This window comes from Callorhinchus milii, unplaced genomic scaffold (genome assembly GCF_018977255.1).
Source record: "Callorhinchus milii isolate IMCB2004 unplaced genomic scaffold, IMCB_Cmil_1.0 Scaffold6, whole genome shotgun sequence".
NCBI lineage: Eukaryota > Metazoa > Chordata > Chondrichthyes > Chimaeriformes > Callorhinchidae > Callorhinchus > Callorhinchus milii.
In genome coordinates, this window is record NW_024704747.1 from 19,354,986 (window position 1) to 19,373,778 (window position 18,793).

Consider the following 18,793-nt stretch of genomic DNA (forward strand, 5'->3'; position numbering starts at 1 on the left):
CTTATCACATCTTCTAGACGTCTCAAAGCAGTTCACAGAATATAGTGTGAAGCGAATTGCTTGTACATTTTGTGGTAGAAGCGCGGCAGCCAATTCGCGTACAGCAGTGTCCCACAAACAGTCGTGGATTAAGAGACCAAATTATTAATAATCCTTAGCTTTGGCCACTGTATTATGCCAAATACGGCTAGAGCTGAGATCAGCTAATGCACCACAGACCAAGCAGTGAACATTCCTGGATTGCAAGGCTCAAACTTCACCAAACTCGGAAAGTTTGCTAAAGCAATTCCTTATTAAAACGGCAGCCACAGCATTACACTCGTCTTCCTCTTTTTTAAAAAAAAATTCAATGAAACAATATGGGGAATGATTTAAAACCGAGTTCGTCTGGATTTGATTCTTAGCTTTCAAAGTATATAGAGTGACAGAGCAAACTGTCTCTTTGAATTAGTCACAGATGCCTTTTATTAATGCCACAAAATGCATTTTTTCAGATGCCATTATTTATCACTTGCTGTCAACCAGAGCTAAAACTTCTCTTAATAATAATAATAATAATGTCTAGAACAGGCTCAGACACAGCAAACACAAACACGCTCAGGATACAAGAATATATGGTAGGTGCGCACTTCAAAGGGAATTATCGAAGATCACAAACACAGAAAACAAACACTGGATCCTACATAATTAATGCTCTGGTGACCACACTTTCCATGAGCCACCCTTGGCAGAAACAACAGAATCTATTTGACTTCAATCAAATTACTAAGCAGCTCTTAAATCTGCTGCTATTTAACCCTCTCCCACTCAGCTGCTGAAAACAGCCTTCAATGTATCTATCCAAAGGCATTTTTCTGAAGAGAATTCCTCCTTTCTACATTTCTTGATCTTTTTTCTTCCTCTCTCTCCTCTTCTCCTTGTGCCAATATATACATGCGCAGGACACACACGCACAATATGTACATATATTGTAAATATATATAATATATATATCTCTAAACATCTCTAGACAAGACAGTATATTTCCAGGCAGCTGAGAACACAACTAAAAGATGCAGTGACTTCAGATAACCCTCTGATTTCCCTCCTTTTGCTGAGAAAAGCAGGATGCATATCAAGGTACCACGTTGTTGGGAGGGGGATGGGAGAAGGGGAATTGTGAATCTTTATCCCACTGCTTCACAGAACAAGGAGAACGTGTGAGATTTTACTTTGCAATTATTGCAAGAAACTTCAACTTTAAATAACTTTAAAATGATTTAATATTTTTTGGAAGATGACCCGACAGAGTGGTCAACACACTGTCCATTCACTTCACCTCTAGGACCTGGGCTCAACCCAGGCCAGATTAATGGATGAAAAGAAATTCAAGAACTTCCCTCTTCACATATCAAAATTGCCTAGTTGTTAGCTTAGTTTAGTTGGTATCACTCTTGCCTCAGGCTCAGAAGGTTGTGGGTGCAAGTTCCAAGTTGGGACTTGAGCTCAAAGTCTAGGTTGAAGGTCGAATGCAATACTGGGGGAGCACTGCATTGTTGGGACATCCTCCTGACATGAAAGGCGCTTTATAAAGGCAATTTTTGTTGTTGTTTTGGAGGTGCCATCTATTGAATAAGACATTAAACTGAGGTACTCCCCTACTACTGCACTGGAGTATCAGCCTAGTCTATGAGTTCAAAGTCCTGATGTGGACCAGAGGTGTGAGTGCTACCAACTGACCAAGGCTAATACCGTTACAGTTAAAAAAAGGTACTTGTGGTCATTTATCTCACGGTTGTTTGTGGGATGTTGTTGTATTAAAAATAACAGCTGTATTTACTGACAAAAACAATCATTACAGTTCACAGTAATTATTGTAAAGCACTTGGGATATTCAACGTGATAAGGTACTCTAAAAATGCAACTTCTTTCTTTTTCAACCTAGATAAGATGTGTATATCTGAGCATTCACACTTAGGCAACTGTTAGGAAAATTATAGCTTTAAAGGGGGCGGAGTGGGGGTGGGGATGGTGGGGGGGGAGATGAGATGAAGCTGAAAGGATCTGCCATCAATTTTCTCAAAATAATATCACTTAAACTTGACAACATTTCGAGAATACTTCCTCTCCACTGCTTTAAAAAAAACAAAACTGATAAATGGTGTTGTGTTGTGGGAGGCAACAGGAAGCCATCTGTTGCAATAGAGGGGCAAAACCCAAAGCACTTTATCATAGAAAGTTTATAACATCGAGGAAGTCCACAGTGTTGGTGCTAACCCCCTTACTGGGGATATCTATTCAAATTGTGCTCTCCTGCTCTTTTCCCATGTTCTCTTATATTGTTCTTCAAATATTCTCACACTCACCTACAAATCACTTAATTCCCTGGCAGCTCTCTACCTTTCCGACCTGCTCACGCCCTACTCCTCTGCCTTCCTCCTTTGCTCAGCTGGCTCGTGTTTTCTGCGGGTCCCTCCACCGTCAGCGGCCGTGCCTTCAGCCAGTATATCCTGGAACTTCTCGTCTCAACCCCTCTGCCTTGCCCCCTTTGCCTGTTTTCAGACCGAAGGCCTTCCTCCTAAACTGTGTCTTCACTCACTTTCCCTTTCTCTCCCCGGCTCTGAGTCAAACCACACCATAGATAATTGCCCCGAGATACTCCCCACGTGATGGGCGATGGATAAATGCAACTTTGTTTTATTTTTCCACTGTATTCATGCAGCATTGCAATATTCATATTGAATGCAAGGAGGAAAATATCTAAATACAAGAGGCAAAGAAAAAACTTTGGCCATGGATTCTCCTTCACACAATCATCAATTTAGTTTTCTTCATCAAAGCTTCCCTTGTAACATTTAACTGAAACAGGAACCAGTTTTGAGGATCAGCCACATTAAAGGGGAACTCGAGTCTAGAGGGAATATTTTAGTTCAAAATAGCCTCACCAGAAAAATAACAGCTATGAGATGATTCTTTTCCAATGCTGGGAATACAGAGAAGGGATGGATGGAATATGCAATATGCAAAACAGTACAAAATGTGTATTCCATGTCAGGAAAACATCCTAAGGTGCCTAACAGTCCTGACTTGGCAAATGAGCTGTGGAGGAGAAAGATGACCGAAAACGCGGTCAAAGAAATAGGTCTTGAGACGGTCCTTGAATAAGATGAGAGAGGGAGTGAGTCGGAGGGATTCCGGGATGGAGTTCAGAAAGTGGTGTTGGTGGACAAAGAGGCTATATAGAGAGGTTATTCCACCACCCCTCACCATTTCCAGAGGAATTAGTTTGAACAAAATAAATAGTTTTGAACTTTTGTTCTTTTTATCTAATCTTCCGTGATGTGAGGTGAGGTAAAATAAATAAGCAGTCACACTGTGTGTGATTGCTTCCTTTGTTATTATCTGTGGGATCTCAGTGCTCGTGGAGACACACTCCACATTTAACAGAAGCTCAGAGATCACAGAGGTCTCAGGTGTTAAAACTGCTCGCTTCAACTTGATAATGAATCCAGTTAATAGTAATTGTATTGCACACGAGCTTTCAGAACCTCTAGGGGTATTATTCATTCTGTTATCACAGCTAGAGACCGAGATGTCCCGATGATGTGAAGGTGCAATCTGATCTGCTAATTTAATAAAAACACACCAATTTGCAGTCACAATGATGGCTTGCCCACCTCGCATTTCAAACACAAGAGTCTCTTCTGCCCAAATGTGCTAATTTAGATGCAAAGTCAGGATCAAATGATTCTTTACCTAAAGGTTGTGCGCTGGTGAGAAAAAATATTAACGTAAACCAAAGGCACAAGTGAGGGTGGATTTTTGCATTAAGTGTGTTTAGTGAGCAGGTTAAACACTGTGAATGAGATGGCTTCTTTGTTATGGCAACTCTCCATTTCTCTCGTCACCCGTCCTTACTCTGAAATTGTGGTTATGTTGTCATTTTGCTTTCAATGGAAATTCAGGCTCTGCAGACAGATTATATTACTTTTATTTTTTTAAAAAAAGCAATTACAGGTCTGGAAGACAGTCAGTGTTAAATAGAATCAATCTCACTTTGAATGACTGCAGCTGTTCTCTGCATCAACATCGTGACATCCACGTTTAAGAATGACTTTTTTAAAAAAAACATTATGTGAAACAGCTTTCAATAACCCAATGATTAATATTTACCTCGATTTGATTTTCATTCATTTCTTTAATTGTTTTTTGCGATAGCTGAGTACACAGATCATGTGTATAGTCGCCAACAAAACACACAGCCTCCACACACCCTGTGAAGCGCTTTGGGATACCTTCCCCATATGCAAGGCTTCAAATCAAATGCAACAATTTATTATTACTATTAATTTACTTCTCATTTTGAAAGGCATCGATCTTCAACTTTGACACCAAAGGACAGAACAGTCGGGGGTGGTGGGGGGAGGAGGAAATGCTCCAATTATTATTAAGTATGACAAGCACAAAGATCACACAGTTTTCATTCCATGTTTATCACCCGTCTATCTTAAGCTGTGCATTACCGAATAGGACGTTAAACCATCATTCTTATGTGAGGGTTGCTGGCAGCCGGCAGATTGTGATGCACTTGAATAATAAGTCTGCCCTCTGCTGCTTATAAATATAGCAACGTTATCCCATCTACCTCTCTCCCGTTTGTATAGGAGACGCACATTCCTTTTCCTCAGTACTCACAGTAATTTGACACCAAACACAGTGGAGACCGGTGAGACCCTGGTAACATTTAATGCTTTTGTGGCATTTATCGCATTTGGTTGGGGAATTCCCTTCAACCCAAACGTGTTGCATAACCTGTTGGGAGAAGAGAGGAGAGTAGGGGTGGGGGCGTTAAAGCAGAGAAAGGAAACACATCAATTCGATACTTTGCTACTTTTTAAGATTGCGGACGGATGTTTGAGAGTGTTGCTGAGACTCCAGTGCAGTGCTGGGGGTTCCTGCATTGTCAGAGGTGTAATTCCTTGGATGAGACGTTAAACCGAGGTTCCATCTGCCTATCCAGGTGGCATTAAAGATCCTGCAGCACTATTTGAAAAGTGAAGCTAGCTTCTCCCAGTGGCCCGGCCAACAACTCCTCACAACAAAATTGGTAATTCACTCCATGGCTGTTTGCGCTGTGCACAAAACTGGCTTCCGCATTTGCCCAAAAAATACATACAGTCACTACACTTTACTGTATATCCTGTGGAACGCTTTGAGAGATCTTGATGTGATAAGGCATTGCAGCACTGGAGTGTCATCTTTGGGCTTGAACCCACAACCGTCTGACTCAGAGGCGAGAGTGAGGCTAACTGAGCCAGGCTGACAGAAGAGAGAAGATTGGCAACAAAACTACAAAATGATGACAAATAAGAGTCACCACGACAAAAATGTGGTAAGATACTACTCAAAAGATCTTCATTCTATCGAGGATTAAGTTGTTATAACAATGGCACTTTTGCTGGGAATGGTTGTAAGAAATTTGCAACACTATTTACTGAAGAATTACAGTACAGTATTACTGTAACTACTGACAAACAGCGAGTGGTACCTACATTGGTATTTCTCCTGGATTTTACATATGTGCTTATGCAGGATGCAATTGGTTTGGAGACACATCTCTCATGGACTGTGTACTTGCAAACTGAAACAAATAGAAAATGGGTTAAGTAATTTTTACCTCTCCGTCTCTCAGCGCTTGTTTCTCCTGTGACACAACTGAACTATCGACCCGAACCACATTAGCGGTCACATAGCAGCACTTCCAATAGCGTCTCTGTAAGTGCTTACTATAACTAAACATGAAATAAACAAGATGTAGACTTGGCCATCCCTCCTGCTCGCTCTCTGGCATAGTTTCTGTAAAGAGATGTTACCCTATGCGAAATGCACACTATCACTACACTTTAAAGTAGAATCCTGTGAAGCATTTTGAGACACGTTGATAACGTGATAAGATACTATACCAAATGCCAGGATGATTATTTTGATTATTTATATGAACTTTGCAGAGAATACCTCCCCCTCTGAGATTTTGCCTTAAATACAGTTCTAAGACGACAGCCAGTGAACACAAAATGGCTAATGACTTAATTTGGACGGAGTTTAATGCCCCAATTACAAAGCTATTTCCTGTCTGCAGTGTAGAACAAAACAAAGCTGTGACACTGAGGTCACCTCGATCCAATATTAACTATAAGCAGCTCCTGGGAGAGGGCTCAGACACGCTTGCCTGAGATACAAGGAAGAGTTTGTAGAGTTAACATTTTGAAACGTGTTAACAAACCCGTAAGAACAAGCCACACAGTCTCTATGATCAGAAAATGTGTTCTCAATTTGGAGGAGCATCCTTGCTATCAACAAAGGTGTCGAAGTTTCTACAAACAAATTGTAAATCAATTTTCTGGCTTCCTAGATACCCAGTGAAAGCTGCAGGAATAGGAAAAAGAAGACCGGTGTTTCGGAAACACTTCAGTTAACTCTGGTGTTAGCATTGTCCTCTGTTATGTAAGCAAACATGAAAATAATCAGGATTGCCAGGGTGCACAGGAGCATCCTATCTAATACCTGGAGGAGCTGAGCATCCACACACGGCTAAAGTAGTCCCTGAATTCCCATTGCACTTGTTCTGTAATTTTTTGAAACAACGAGCATCTGGTCATAATGACCAGTGCCCCAGCCAATTGATTTTAAGATGTCGTGACCTTAATCTTTTCACCACCTCATTCTCTTCCTATACAATTTCCTCCAACCCCACTCTCTTGCTTATACTCTATTCCACTTACGCCCCCTCCTGCTCCACCATCGGTAACCAATCCCTCAACCTCTATCCACTGGCTGGCTGAACTCTCGTCCAAGATACTGAAAGGGTAGTTTTTGCTTCCCTTTATCTCTCTCTCTTCAAAAATCTCCCCAAAACATTTTCACCCATCCGCCTGTTCAGTAACTCCAATATTTCCTTTGTATTTGTTCTGGAAGTCCTGAAGTGCTTTGAAACAATGCCCTAGCTAGAAAGCATTATATGAGAACAAGGGGTCCTGTTATTTCAAACATATCCGTGGACGGTTTAACCACAACAGCAACTTGCATTTAGATACGAATTTAGAACTTGCACCCAGGATACCTTCTCGGAGTGCTGCAGAGTGACGGGCTGGGCACTTAGATTTTCAGGACTTAAGAATGGTTTAATGATGAAATAATTTAGTACATTTTTTTTTGTCAGCCGGGTGTCTGACACAAGCGAGTACCCATCACGATGCTTAAGAGTGCTCCAAACTAAGCTGAGATTTCCATGCACTCCGGCTACACATGGAAACCCCAGAGATAGATTGTTGTATGGAATGCACACTCTCTCCCTGGAGGGATGCATCCTGCTCACCTAACTGCGGAAAGGATTAGGTGTAGGTTGGCAAGAGCCAAGGCTTGGGGACCCCAGAGTGTGCGTTGGGGCAACTGCTGGAGTCTAACCAGCTAAAACTGCATAGCTTGCCATTTATATAGTTGTCTGGCAAGCTTTCCTGCTGTTTGTCCAGCTTTAGTACAATTACACAATATCTGTTGCTAATTCAAAACTAAATTTGCTTAAACCGTTTATATTTACATACTGCCAAGGTTTAACAGCCAAACATTTTTCAATGCAGCCAAATGATCCCGATCCAATGTTGCAAAGTTTTTTTTTAAAATAAACAATCACTGTGTAACCTGGAGCCTATTTGAAGAGGTGTATATACCTATACATGCATGTAAACAAATACCTGACACCAATCTGTAACTACTTCAGTCAATTGTACAACTAAACCCACAGAATATACTCACATAAAGCACAAAGTCACACTGCCTTACAGACTGCCCTTTGAGATGTCTCAGCAATTTGATAAGGCATTGTATCAGATGCAAGGATTATTTATTCATTTATTTAAAATGTTGGAAGCATTTACTTACATGCACAGCAGAGACCCTGTTTTCTAACACCCAGCAGCATATTCAGGCAGAAGTTACAGTATGCAGGCTTATTGAAGTGTTTCAGTCGCCAGAAGTGTTGACCATCGTCTTTCACATTCTGCGGAGTGTAAAGAAATACCCACATAATCAGGTTCCACCATCAAGGAGAGCCAGCATATTGAAATGCTGGACAAGTTCATTTCGCTCAGCCATTACAGTTTGGAATCTTTAGTCTTTCCAGGTTACGTACGTTATGTATGCAGCGTGTATTTTACCCATTTCTGATGAGAATGAAGTGCGTTCAATTCATTTTTAATAATAAATAAAAACCTTGTATTTGACATAATACCTTACATCGTCATCGAGACACCTCAAAGTTCTTCAAAAGAATATACTGTAAAGTGTACGCCCACTGTGTATTTTGTGGGCGAACGCAGCAGCCAGTTGCGCATAGCAATGTCCCGCAAACAGTCATTTTTTAAAAAATATATATTTCGGGGATTCATAGTACCATCAACATCCACCTGAACAGGCAGATAGGACCTCGGTTTAACGTCTCATCTGAAGAATGGATGGATATAGACATGGATATAGCTGACCAGAGCCAATTCATCATCGTAACTGAGTAAATCATAACATGGTATTATGGAAAATAATATTAATATTATTATTACCTAACACCAATAATAGTAATAATAATGTTCAGAGTTTAAAAANCTAATGCTTAACAACTGCAAATTATTTAACATTGCAATACACATTCTGTACAAATAAGTGATAGCACCTGCAATGCTTTTCTCTAATGAGTTAGAGGATAACAACTAAGTTATTGAGTCTGTTCTATTGAGTATAACTACCGGTGCAGTGATGACAGATAGTGACATTTAATGGTTTCTCCCTTGAGGGGCACTGGGAACTAATCTGCACTAGTTTGCTACTCTGGAGAGCTTTTGTTTGTTCCTGTTACTGTTTCCAACGTGGAGCGATGCGTATTGGTAAAACCTGGGTAACTTTTGATTCTAGTTCCTCATTTCTATTTTGCAATCTTTATTACAAGAACCTAAACTTTATATAGCAGCCTTCATTTAGTCTCACGTCTCGGAACATTTCACATTAGCAGTGTTGGACTGCGTGCATGTGTGGAGGGGGTGAGGTGACCATAGACGTGATCAAAGAGATAGCTTTTTAAGGCAGGATTTAAAGAAAGTTGGTGGGAGGGGGGGGGGGAGCAAGATGGAGGAGTAGAGGGCATTCCGAAAGGTGGAGGCATGGATGCTAATGGCTCCAGAACTAGAGAGGATTAGAGAAGTTAAGTCAGGAAATGTTGAATGAGAGTATTTGGTGGCATTTTGTGTATTAGCCCACGAAAGACACCATGAATGGACTTTACGTTATATCTCGTGAGGCACTTTGGGACATCTTCCTGATGTGAAAGGCGCTGTACCAAATGCAAGGATTAATATTGCGTTTCGATAGGGATGGAGTCGGGAACTGAAGGTGAGGAACATGAGGAAGGAAAGAGACGAGTTGCGAGGATCTACGTTAAGGCTGGGGACCATTGGGATACTTGGCAGATGTAGAATGGCTCATTCTCTTTTGTTTACATGGTAGAATTGTATACAATTGTGGTCCTGGGCAGCAAGTGTTGTGCACATATGCAGCCATTCCACCTTGGGCAATAAAATAAATCATTTGGTGCTGCACGACTAGCTGCAGTCAGAAAATCAGTCCTCGTGTTCTTAAGATTTCTTGGCAGCAAAACAGATGAGGCATCACAATTGAGCAGCCAGTTTAACTGCACCATTTAATCCATTGACATTTTCATCTTTATTGTTAGCGCATTGCATCTGTGCTGTGTTGCAAAGTTCAGCGGGCAGACATTAGGGTATGTGACTAGTCAGCATATTCAGTAATACGCTTCTCCTGAACCCTCTTGCATTTTCATTGGAAAGTTTCAGCCTGGCTCAGTCGGTAGCGCTCTCACCTTTGCATCAGAAGGATGTGGATTCAAGCCCCACTTTGGGACTTGGGACTCATAAGTCTACGCTGACACGCCAATGTAGTGCTGGGGTGTGCTGTATTGTCAGAGGAGCCGTCCTTCGGATGAGACATTAAACTGAGGCCCCATCTGACTTGTTCAGGTGACATTAAAGATCCCATTGAACGACTCAGAAAGAAAAGGGAGTCTCTCCTCGATGATAAAATTGGTCATTCACTTCATGGCTGTTTGCGAGACAATGCTACGTGCAAATTGGCTGTCACATTTGCCCACAAAACACAGTTACTGCATGTTACAATATATCTCGTGAAGCACTTTGGGATGACCACTCGATGTGAAAGGCACTATATCAAATGTAAAGTTCTTCCTTCCTTCCTTCCTTCCTTCCTTCCTTCCTTCCTTCCTTCCTTTCTCTTTCAGTAATTAATAGCCATGCACTCACCGTCTCCATGCCAAGAAGCACCAATAATGGAATAGTGGTCATTCCTCCTCTTATCCACTCTTCTAGTGTAACTGTACCATCGTGATCATAGTCTATTTCCTCCATCATCTCCATAAGGATCTGCAGTGTTAACACAGAGAAGCTTCAAATGGAAATCCATTTTCAATTGCACAAAACCAAAGTCAAGAGCATTTATCAGCCAGCAGGAAAACTGACCCTCAGGATGTTTTAGTTTATAAGATGCAACAAAGAATGTTGAAATGGCAGTGGTTTAGAGTCCTGCCCACAGTACATTACAAACTGCTGCTAATTCCTTTAACTAGCTCAATAATCCAGCATTAAGATTTGAGTGATACGTACAGGCCGGAGCTCAGTCGCATCCCACTCCAGGTATTCAGCTACATGAACCATCTGGTTGATGATACGATCTAATTCCTATGGTTTGGGATGAAAAATTATTATTACAACAACAACAACAGCAAGCTGCACTTATATTTAGCTAAAGAATTAATGTTTCTCATAACAAATCCTGGAACATTGTGAAACATGCTCACAGGGTGATGTTAAAAAGTTACAGCAACCATTAGTTAAACAAAAAAAACTTATCTGAGCTTTACTTAGGACCAACCCTGAGCAAAAGTCAGCAGCGTATTGGCAGTATAACTAATCTGTTGGCTCTATATTGCCAGTGTATAGGAAACCCATTCATTTGCTGTATGGAATCCAAGTGCAGTTAAAATTTTCCCATAATGAGCATGTTACATAGGTTGGCGGAAAGAGACAGAACAGTTTTGCAAAAAAGTTATCAGTGGAAGTAAAGTTAAGTGGAAGTAAAACTTACCGAACTATCTAGCAGACCATTTCCATCCGTGTCATAAAGTCGAAACATAACTGTTAAGGAAATGGACATCAGAACACTCAGAATATTTCCCGGCTAAATAAATCTATTTTAACTGAAGATTTGTACTGCAAATTGAACACACTCCACCCAGAAAACAACAATTTGCACTTGCATAGTACCTTTCACCAAATTAAATGTCTCAAAGCGCTTAAGAGATGAGACTTTTTGTTCCATGGCCTCAAGTCGTCAGTTTGCAACAATGAGAATCTTGCCTAAGCCATTGCTGCCCCAGATCAATTTCAGTACGAATTGCTGCACAGATCTTCAGAGGGCAGATAGGGTTCTCCTGTGATGGCCTATTCACTAAAATAGCGCATCAACGGTCATGGTCAAGGCTCACATACACCAACAACTTGCATTTATAGAGCACCCTTCATAAAGGGTAGTGTCATGGAATACCTAAGAGTGGTGGAGTTCGACACCAAGCGAGGGAGAGTTTTATTACCCTGGTGTTGTGTATCACTTCTCAGTTTTCCCCATATCTAAGAACGATCAAAGATGAAGGTCATCAGGTGTGATCTGAAGACAGGCAGACAGAGGCGTTGAGGCAGAGAGTTTCAGAGTTCAGGACCTAGTAACTGAAAGTGCGGCTGCTGATGGTGGAGAGGAGGGGACAAGGGATGCAAAGGAGGCCAGAGCCAGATGAATTAGATACAAGATACAGGAGAGCCCCAACTGTCCAAAGTAAGATATCTCGGTAGAAGGCAAACACAGTCAAAACAACTTTTACAGAAGATGAGAAAAACTGGTGAACAAAAGCTCTGAAATATTGCAAAGTCCTGACTTTCTAGGTTAAGGTGGAGGGGTGGGGGGATGGGGGGATGGTTCAGGACATGAGAATAATTGTCGGAGAAACTATTTGAGGCTCTTTAAATGTAACTACAAAATCCTCTCACATGTCTTAATTCTCTCAATTATGCCAGCACAGGGCAACGATAGAATTATCTACTGATCAATAATGGTTCACTGAAAGAGAGCAAAGTACTGCTGGGTTTCCATTAAAAGGCACTTTGTGAAACATTAGTATTAGAATCTAATAGCAGACTGAAGGCACAATGCTGAGCACATCTGCCTTTAACATTCAGAGAGAGAGAATGCAGGAAATTGCTCCAATAAGGAAGGCATCCTTGCGAGTCAGAGTTGAATGAAATCCGAGCTGAAACCTCCATGATAAGAATGACCTTCAGAATCCTTCAACTGCACAGACCCAAACTGGATAGTTGAATGATTACTCAATGCTAAGGAACTAGGTGTCACAGCACTTATATAATTAGATCCAGGACCATATTGTGATAAGGAGACAGTGGCACAACCTGAACACGTTGAACAGTATTTTTAAAGTTCCAGCCGATGAATGCAACACCAACACATAAATAGCCGAGCCCCGCCCCGAGATGTTTTATTACCCTGGCGTTGTTTATCACTTCTCAGTTTTCCCCATATGCATTCCCCCCACTCCCCCGCCCACAGTCTTTCAGATTTCTTTTATCTTTCATTCGTGTACATCTCTTCCCCCTCCACAAACTTGATCACATTTCTCTTTCCTGCTTACCATCACACTTACATTACACCTTCAGAGTGAAACAATACTATAAATCTGCTATAACACTGCATTATACAGAGATGAGTAACAGTAACTGCAATTGGGTTAAAGAATCGGAAAATATCATGATAAGTAGGCACCTGGAATCATATTTCAAACACATCACTCCGGAAAACAAACAAGGGGATATTTCAGACATAATCTGAGCATCTGTTGTCAGTTGTCAGCTGGGATCATAATTTTGGCTGGCCTATGAGGACTTTGGGAAGGTAAGTGGAGTCTCCTTGGAGTTGAACTGGCTCCAAGGACGTCAGAATCGGGTCAGTTTCGGTCGTCCAGTTCCTGAGCCAGGTAGGTCCAAGGCACAGCTGATGATAGACCAGCCATCGGTAGGGCTTGGAAGGGGAGACTGAGTACTGGGATTCTTCCTACTCAGCTCCTGTTAACCCTATGAACCAAAGTTCTAATGTGGTCTAATCTGGACAAGCAGCAGGAAGCTTGCCTGGCAGGTGCTTTCAGTGGCAAGCTGTGTGGTTTTGGGATGGTTAAACTCCAGCAGTATCCCACTCTGCGACTTTAATTAGCCGGGTTCCCAAAACTTCAGCTCTTGCCAATCTGTGCTGAATACTCGCAGAACTAGGTAAACAGGTGTGTCTCTCTGTGGAGAGAATTCACATTCCATTGTAGATACATCGGAATTTCCATGTGCAGACAGTATACGTGGAGCTCTCAGTCAGGATTGTTTAACTCTTAAGCACAGCGATAGATTTCTGCTGGCGTCAAAACACCTGGCTGACAAAAATCTATCCTGAGATGGGATTATACCTCAATAACCAACCTCAGTTCTGTGCACAATTATAGTACATAACTTTCAGAATCATTATTATTTAACATTGGGCACAACTGCAAGATTTTAAACACAAAAAGTGTACAATGGCCTCATATTGAATTCTCATATCATACATGAACTTGTATGTGTATATACACACACACACACTCACAAGTGTGCACAACAGATACAGTACTTCAGATGCCCTCAACAGCGGTAACCCATTTTAATTTAAATCTGATTCACTTCAATATCTATTCTAAACACAGATAATGGGAGATATTAACCAGTGTTAACAAATGAAGGGGACGAACTTCAAACCTAACTCAGGCTTCCTGCCCGTCCCCACCCTCTCCGCACTACTATCGGTGGCCGAGCTTTCACTAAGTAAAAGTGCATTTGTTTTACTCAAAATGCATACAAATTAAGTTTTGAGAACCAGCATTGTAGATTCTGGGCAATTGCCTGAAAAACAAAGGTTATTGTTTAACCTTTAGTGGCAGCAATAGATAGGCATCTCTAATTGCTGTTTGCTACGGATGGAACTCCAACACTGAAAGCAGCAATTAACCTTCCCCAGTTAATAACAGCAGCTCTGTGACCACATCGGTGGGAAAGGTTATCAGTACAAATATCTCACTTCACAGTTCAGTAACAGGGAGAGAGGAAACAGCATAATGAACCTTGGTGCTTTCATTCAAAATCCCCATTGATCAAGATGTGGAACAGCTTTCTAATTCTTGTGAGCTTTGGGTGATTATCTGATCTGAGGAAGGGATCAATTAAAAAGCACTTGTGGGTGGCCTTGTTCAAAATCTGAGCTCAGCCACACCACTGATCGTCAAAACTTCAATTTTATAACCCGGCTCAAAAGGAAATGTTGGCAAATCATGAACAAAGCTCCCAATGGTTCAGTGGGTATGTGCGCAGTTATGGTGTGCTAAGTCAAAACCCATGTTCAATTGGGGGTCTGTGTTGAGTTAGCTAGCCTCAGGAACTATGATTGTCCGTGATAATAATAATAATCCTTGTATTTGATATAGCGCCTTATCACGTCATTGAATCGTCTCAAAGCGCTTCGCAAGATAATAATAATAATAATAATCCTTGCATTTGATATAGCGCTTTTCACGTCTTTTAGACGTCCCAAAGCGCTTCACAGACTATACTGTAAAGTGAATTGACTGTATATTTGTGGGCGAACGCGGCAGTCAATTGCGCACAGCAGTGTCCCACAAACAGTCATGGATTGGAAATGACCAATTTATTATTGTTTTGTTTTTTGGAGGGATTATTATTAGGCGTGTGGAGTAAGGAAACTTGCCCAAGGTTTCGCCCTGCCTGGAATAGAACCCAGGTCTCTCACGTGCAAAACGAGCGCTCTAACCACTGAGCTACAGGACTCCACGTCCTTGATACACTATAAAGTGGAGCGACTGTGTATTTTGTGGCCGAAACACAGCAGCCAGTTGCACACAGCAATGTCCCACAAACAGCCATGAGGTGAGTGACCAATTTTATTTGTGGGATTGATGGCCAGGACAACCTTCTCTTTGGTGCCATTATTATTATTAATAATTATATCATGTCCTTGGGGTGAGGGGACAGGGATTGATTCCCGAAGAACAGCTACTGATCTCAGCTACTGCAAAATGTGTGTATAGATGTTGAACTGAGGGAAAGATCAGGCTAAACTGCATTCCTCATCTCTCTCTTCGTCCCCACTTCCATGTACATACCCCGCTTATTACAGGTGTCAGCCTGGCTTAGTTGGTAGCACTCTCACCTCCGAGTCAGAATGTTGTGGGTACAAGCTCCATCTTGGGATTTTGAACTCACATTATCTAGGCTGACCATCCAGTGCAGTGCTGGGCGGAGCACTGTCCTATTTGCCGGACCTCGGAAGAGAAATTTAACCTGTGACCCATCTGCCTGTTCAGATGAACATTAAAGATCCCATGGCACTATTCAAAAAGAGAAGGGAGTTTCTCCTGGTGTCCTGACTGTTTGTGGGTAATTGCTGTGGACAAATTGGTTACCTCATCGCCTCCAAATTACCCAAGCATTACACTTAACAGTATATTCTATGAACTGTTTTGAGATGTCCTCCCATTGTGAAAGGCACTATACCAATTATGAGGGTTTGTCTACTAATGCAGTCATTACACTTTGCAGTAAAACCCTGTAAAGTGTTTTGACATGACATGGCACTAAATCAAATGCAAAATTTCTGTCTTCATGAAAATGTTAAAGTGATAATGGGATTACAATGCCTGACCTTCAGTTCTGTGATGTATATATAAAACATATTATGGAGCTCAGTCGTTAGAGCACTCGCCTTACAAGCAAGAGACCTGGGTTCGATACCCGGCAGGGTGAAACCCTGGGCTACTTTCCTTACTCTACACGCCTAATAATAATCCCTCAAGAAAAAAAACAATTGGTCACTTCAACCCACGACTGTTTGTGGGACACTGCTGTGCGCAATTGGCTGCCGTATTTGGCCACAAATATACAGTCAATTCACTTTACAGTCTATTCTGTGAAGCCCTTTGAGACGTCTAGAAGATGTGAAAAGTGTTATATCAAATGCAAGGATTATTATTATATTTTTATTCAAAACTGAAGATAGATTTAAAACTCTCACCATTAAAATGATCAGATTTATAACATCAATGCCCATTAAATGACCATTTTTATTATTATCATTATTATCATCCTTGCATTTGATATAGCGCTTTTCAAGTCTTCTAGACGTCTCACTTTATATCATATATATATATATAATTATATTCACTATATCACTTGGATACGTGCAGCTTTCTCTAGAGTTAAATTGTGCAATCTGCTCAGATGTGCATGAATTTTAAAAAAAACATTTCAAACTTTGAACATAAAATTATTCAATTACATTTGGAGAACACAATTTACTAGCATTTTACCTGTCCATTCACTGAGTAAGTGAACAAAGATAAATCCCAATGTGATCCAATTTGAGATGGACACGTTTTATGCAAATGTTAACCTCAGGACTCTAGATAAAGACGGGCATCATCAATTAATCTGGACAAGACTTCAAGCAATCTGGGATGCAACCCTGCTATATAAATGCAAATTGTTGCTGTTGACAAGAGGTCACTCCAGTTCAGTCTCTGAAGTCGCATATATATCTATTCAAAGGATCATATGTGTGGTGACCTATTGCATGCAAATGTCAGTACTCGGGCACAAGTTTTGCAATGTGCTCCATTTCACTGTAGCTCGATGGGGAATTAGATTTGCTGCTTTGTAGCTGTAACACATTCTCTGCAGGCAACAAATACAGGGTGGGCTTGACATCTGAATAGTAATTGGAAAAAGGTTAGGTCCATTCTCTGGTAGGACAGTGGCATCACGGAGGTGGTTAGCATTGAAGATTGCTTTCAACTCGCTCAACTTCAAATCTTCGACACTAAAACTCACACAATACAATACAAAATTACATTTGTACAGTGCCTTTCATGTAGGGATAACGTCCCAAGGCGAAGGACATTCAGGATGGGGGTGGAAGGGTGGGGGAGAGGTTGGGATCAGGAGGGGAGGAGGGCAGGGAGGTTATGAGGGTGGCCGAAGGTGCAGTCGAAGAGGAGTGTCTTGAAAAGTGCCTTGAAAGCGACAAGGAGGGATATTATCTTTATATCTTATTATATAAGATATTATTATATAAGACATCACCTTGTTGACGAGTATCAACAAGATAATAATAATCCCTCCAAAAAAAACCAAAAACAATAATAAAAAAAAAATTGGGTCATTTTCAATCTACGACTGTTTGTGGGACATTGCTGTGCGCAATTGGCTGCCGCGTTCGCCCACAAATATACAGTCAATTCACTTTACAGTGTGTTCTGTGAAGCGCTTTGGGACGTCCTCCCGACGTGAAAAGCGCTATATCAAATGCAAGGATTATTATTATTATTATTATTATTATTAATAACAAGTCTTATCTTTATAAATCGCATAATCTCCCAAGACGTACAAGAACCTGAGTCCTATTCAATTTCCTACCAAAGACCACTTAGATTTCTTTGCACTAGTTGTATTTTATGATTCAGATAATTGTCTAAACCGTAATGGATTTTTTGGTTTTAATATATGTAGTTCATTGAATATACTGTTAAGTGTAACAGTTGGGCAATTTGTAGGTGATGAGGTAGCCAAATTTTCCACAGCAGTATTTTGTTTGGCCCACAAAATATGCAGTCAATTCACTTTACAATATATTCCGTAAAGTGCTTTGAGATGTCTCTAAGACATGATAAAACTCTTTATCAAATGCAAGTGTTATTATTTATTATTACATCCTAAATCTTACGTAAATCAACTCCTAACTTGTAACACCACTACCACACTTACCGGCTACATTGAAGTACGCACACACAGTGTCGATTATTGATTAAGTCATATATGATATTTTACGTAAGTCATCAAATGTTATGGTTCTTGACTGATACTACTTATGCAAGTTTTATTGTTTTTTTTATGAGGAGCACCTCATAGGAAAGCTTACGACTGAGAGAGAGCTCGAAGTCCCCGGTTCATTTTCATCCTTTGCTGATGGTTGATCGTCCCTCTGATACGCCACACAATATTCCCAAATGTGGCCTCACCAGTGATCTATACAAAGAGCATCCATTTTTCAGGTATATCTGGAGTACTTACTAACTACCTAAAAATATTAAGTCAGAACCTCAACTCTAACTAAGAGTCTGTCTAGCTTGTGGTTGCCTTGTAGGCATTCGGTACTCAAGTATCTTCATAACAGGTGCCCATAAATATACAGTCAATTCACTTTACAGTCTATTCTGTGAAGCGATTTGAGACGTCTAGAAGACGTGAAAAGCGCTATATCAAATGCAAGGATTGTTATATTATTCTTATATTGATCTACTTACATTAAAGATCCTTGAGCCAAGTCAACCAGCAGAAGATTCAACCTGTTTATCTACTTAACGCAGAACAAAGGGTTATTGCTTGCACTGTAATCAATAATAATGAGTGCATAATAATCTAAACTGAAGAATCCATGATCTCTGTTTGTGCAGGGATTAATATAAATCAAAATTCACAGAGGAAGTTATTACATGGTTTGCTTCATTTGACACAGCATTAGACAGAGTTAC

The 18,793-nt window shown here is 40.8% G+C and overlaps 1 protein-coding gene across 2 annotated transcripts in view; it reads right to left on the reverse strand.

Annotated features, from left to right (window-relative positions):
* Positions 1-18,793, reverse strand: part of LOC103182909 (diacylglycerol kinase beta) — a 175,823-nt gene that overhangs the window by 86,961 nt on the left and 70,069 nt on the right. For both annotated transcript variants that reach the window (XM_042336191.1, XM_042336192.1), the window contains 6 exons: positions 11,200-11,249; positions 10,719-10,793; positions 10,359-10,478; positions 7,918-8,035; positions 5,532-5,620; positions 4,675-4,791 (listed from right to left, as the gene is read on the reverse strand). In XM_042336191.1, coding sequence (XP_042192125.1) covers positions 4,675-4,791; positions 5,532-5,620; positions 7,918-8,035; positions 10,359-10,478; positions 10,719-10,793; positions 11,200-11,249 — 569 coding nt within the window. The remainder of the gene's footprint in view (positions 1-4,674; positions 4,792-5,531; positions 5,621-7,917; positions 8,036-10,358; positions 10,479-10,718; positions 10,794-11,199; positions 11,250-18,793) is intronic.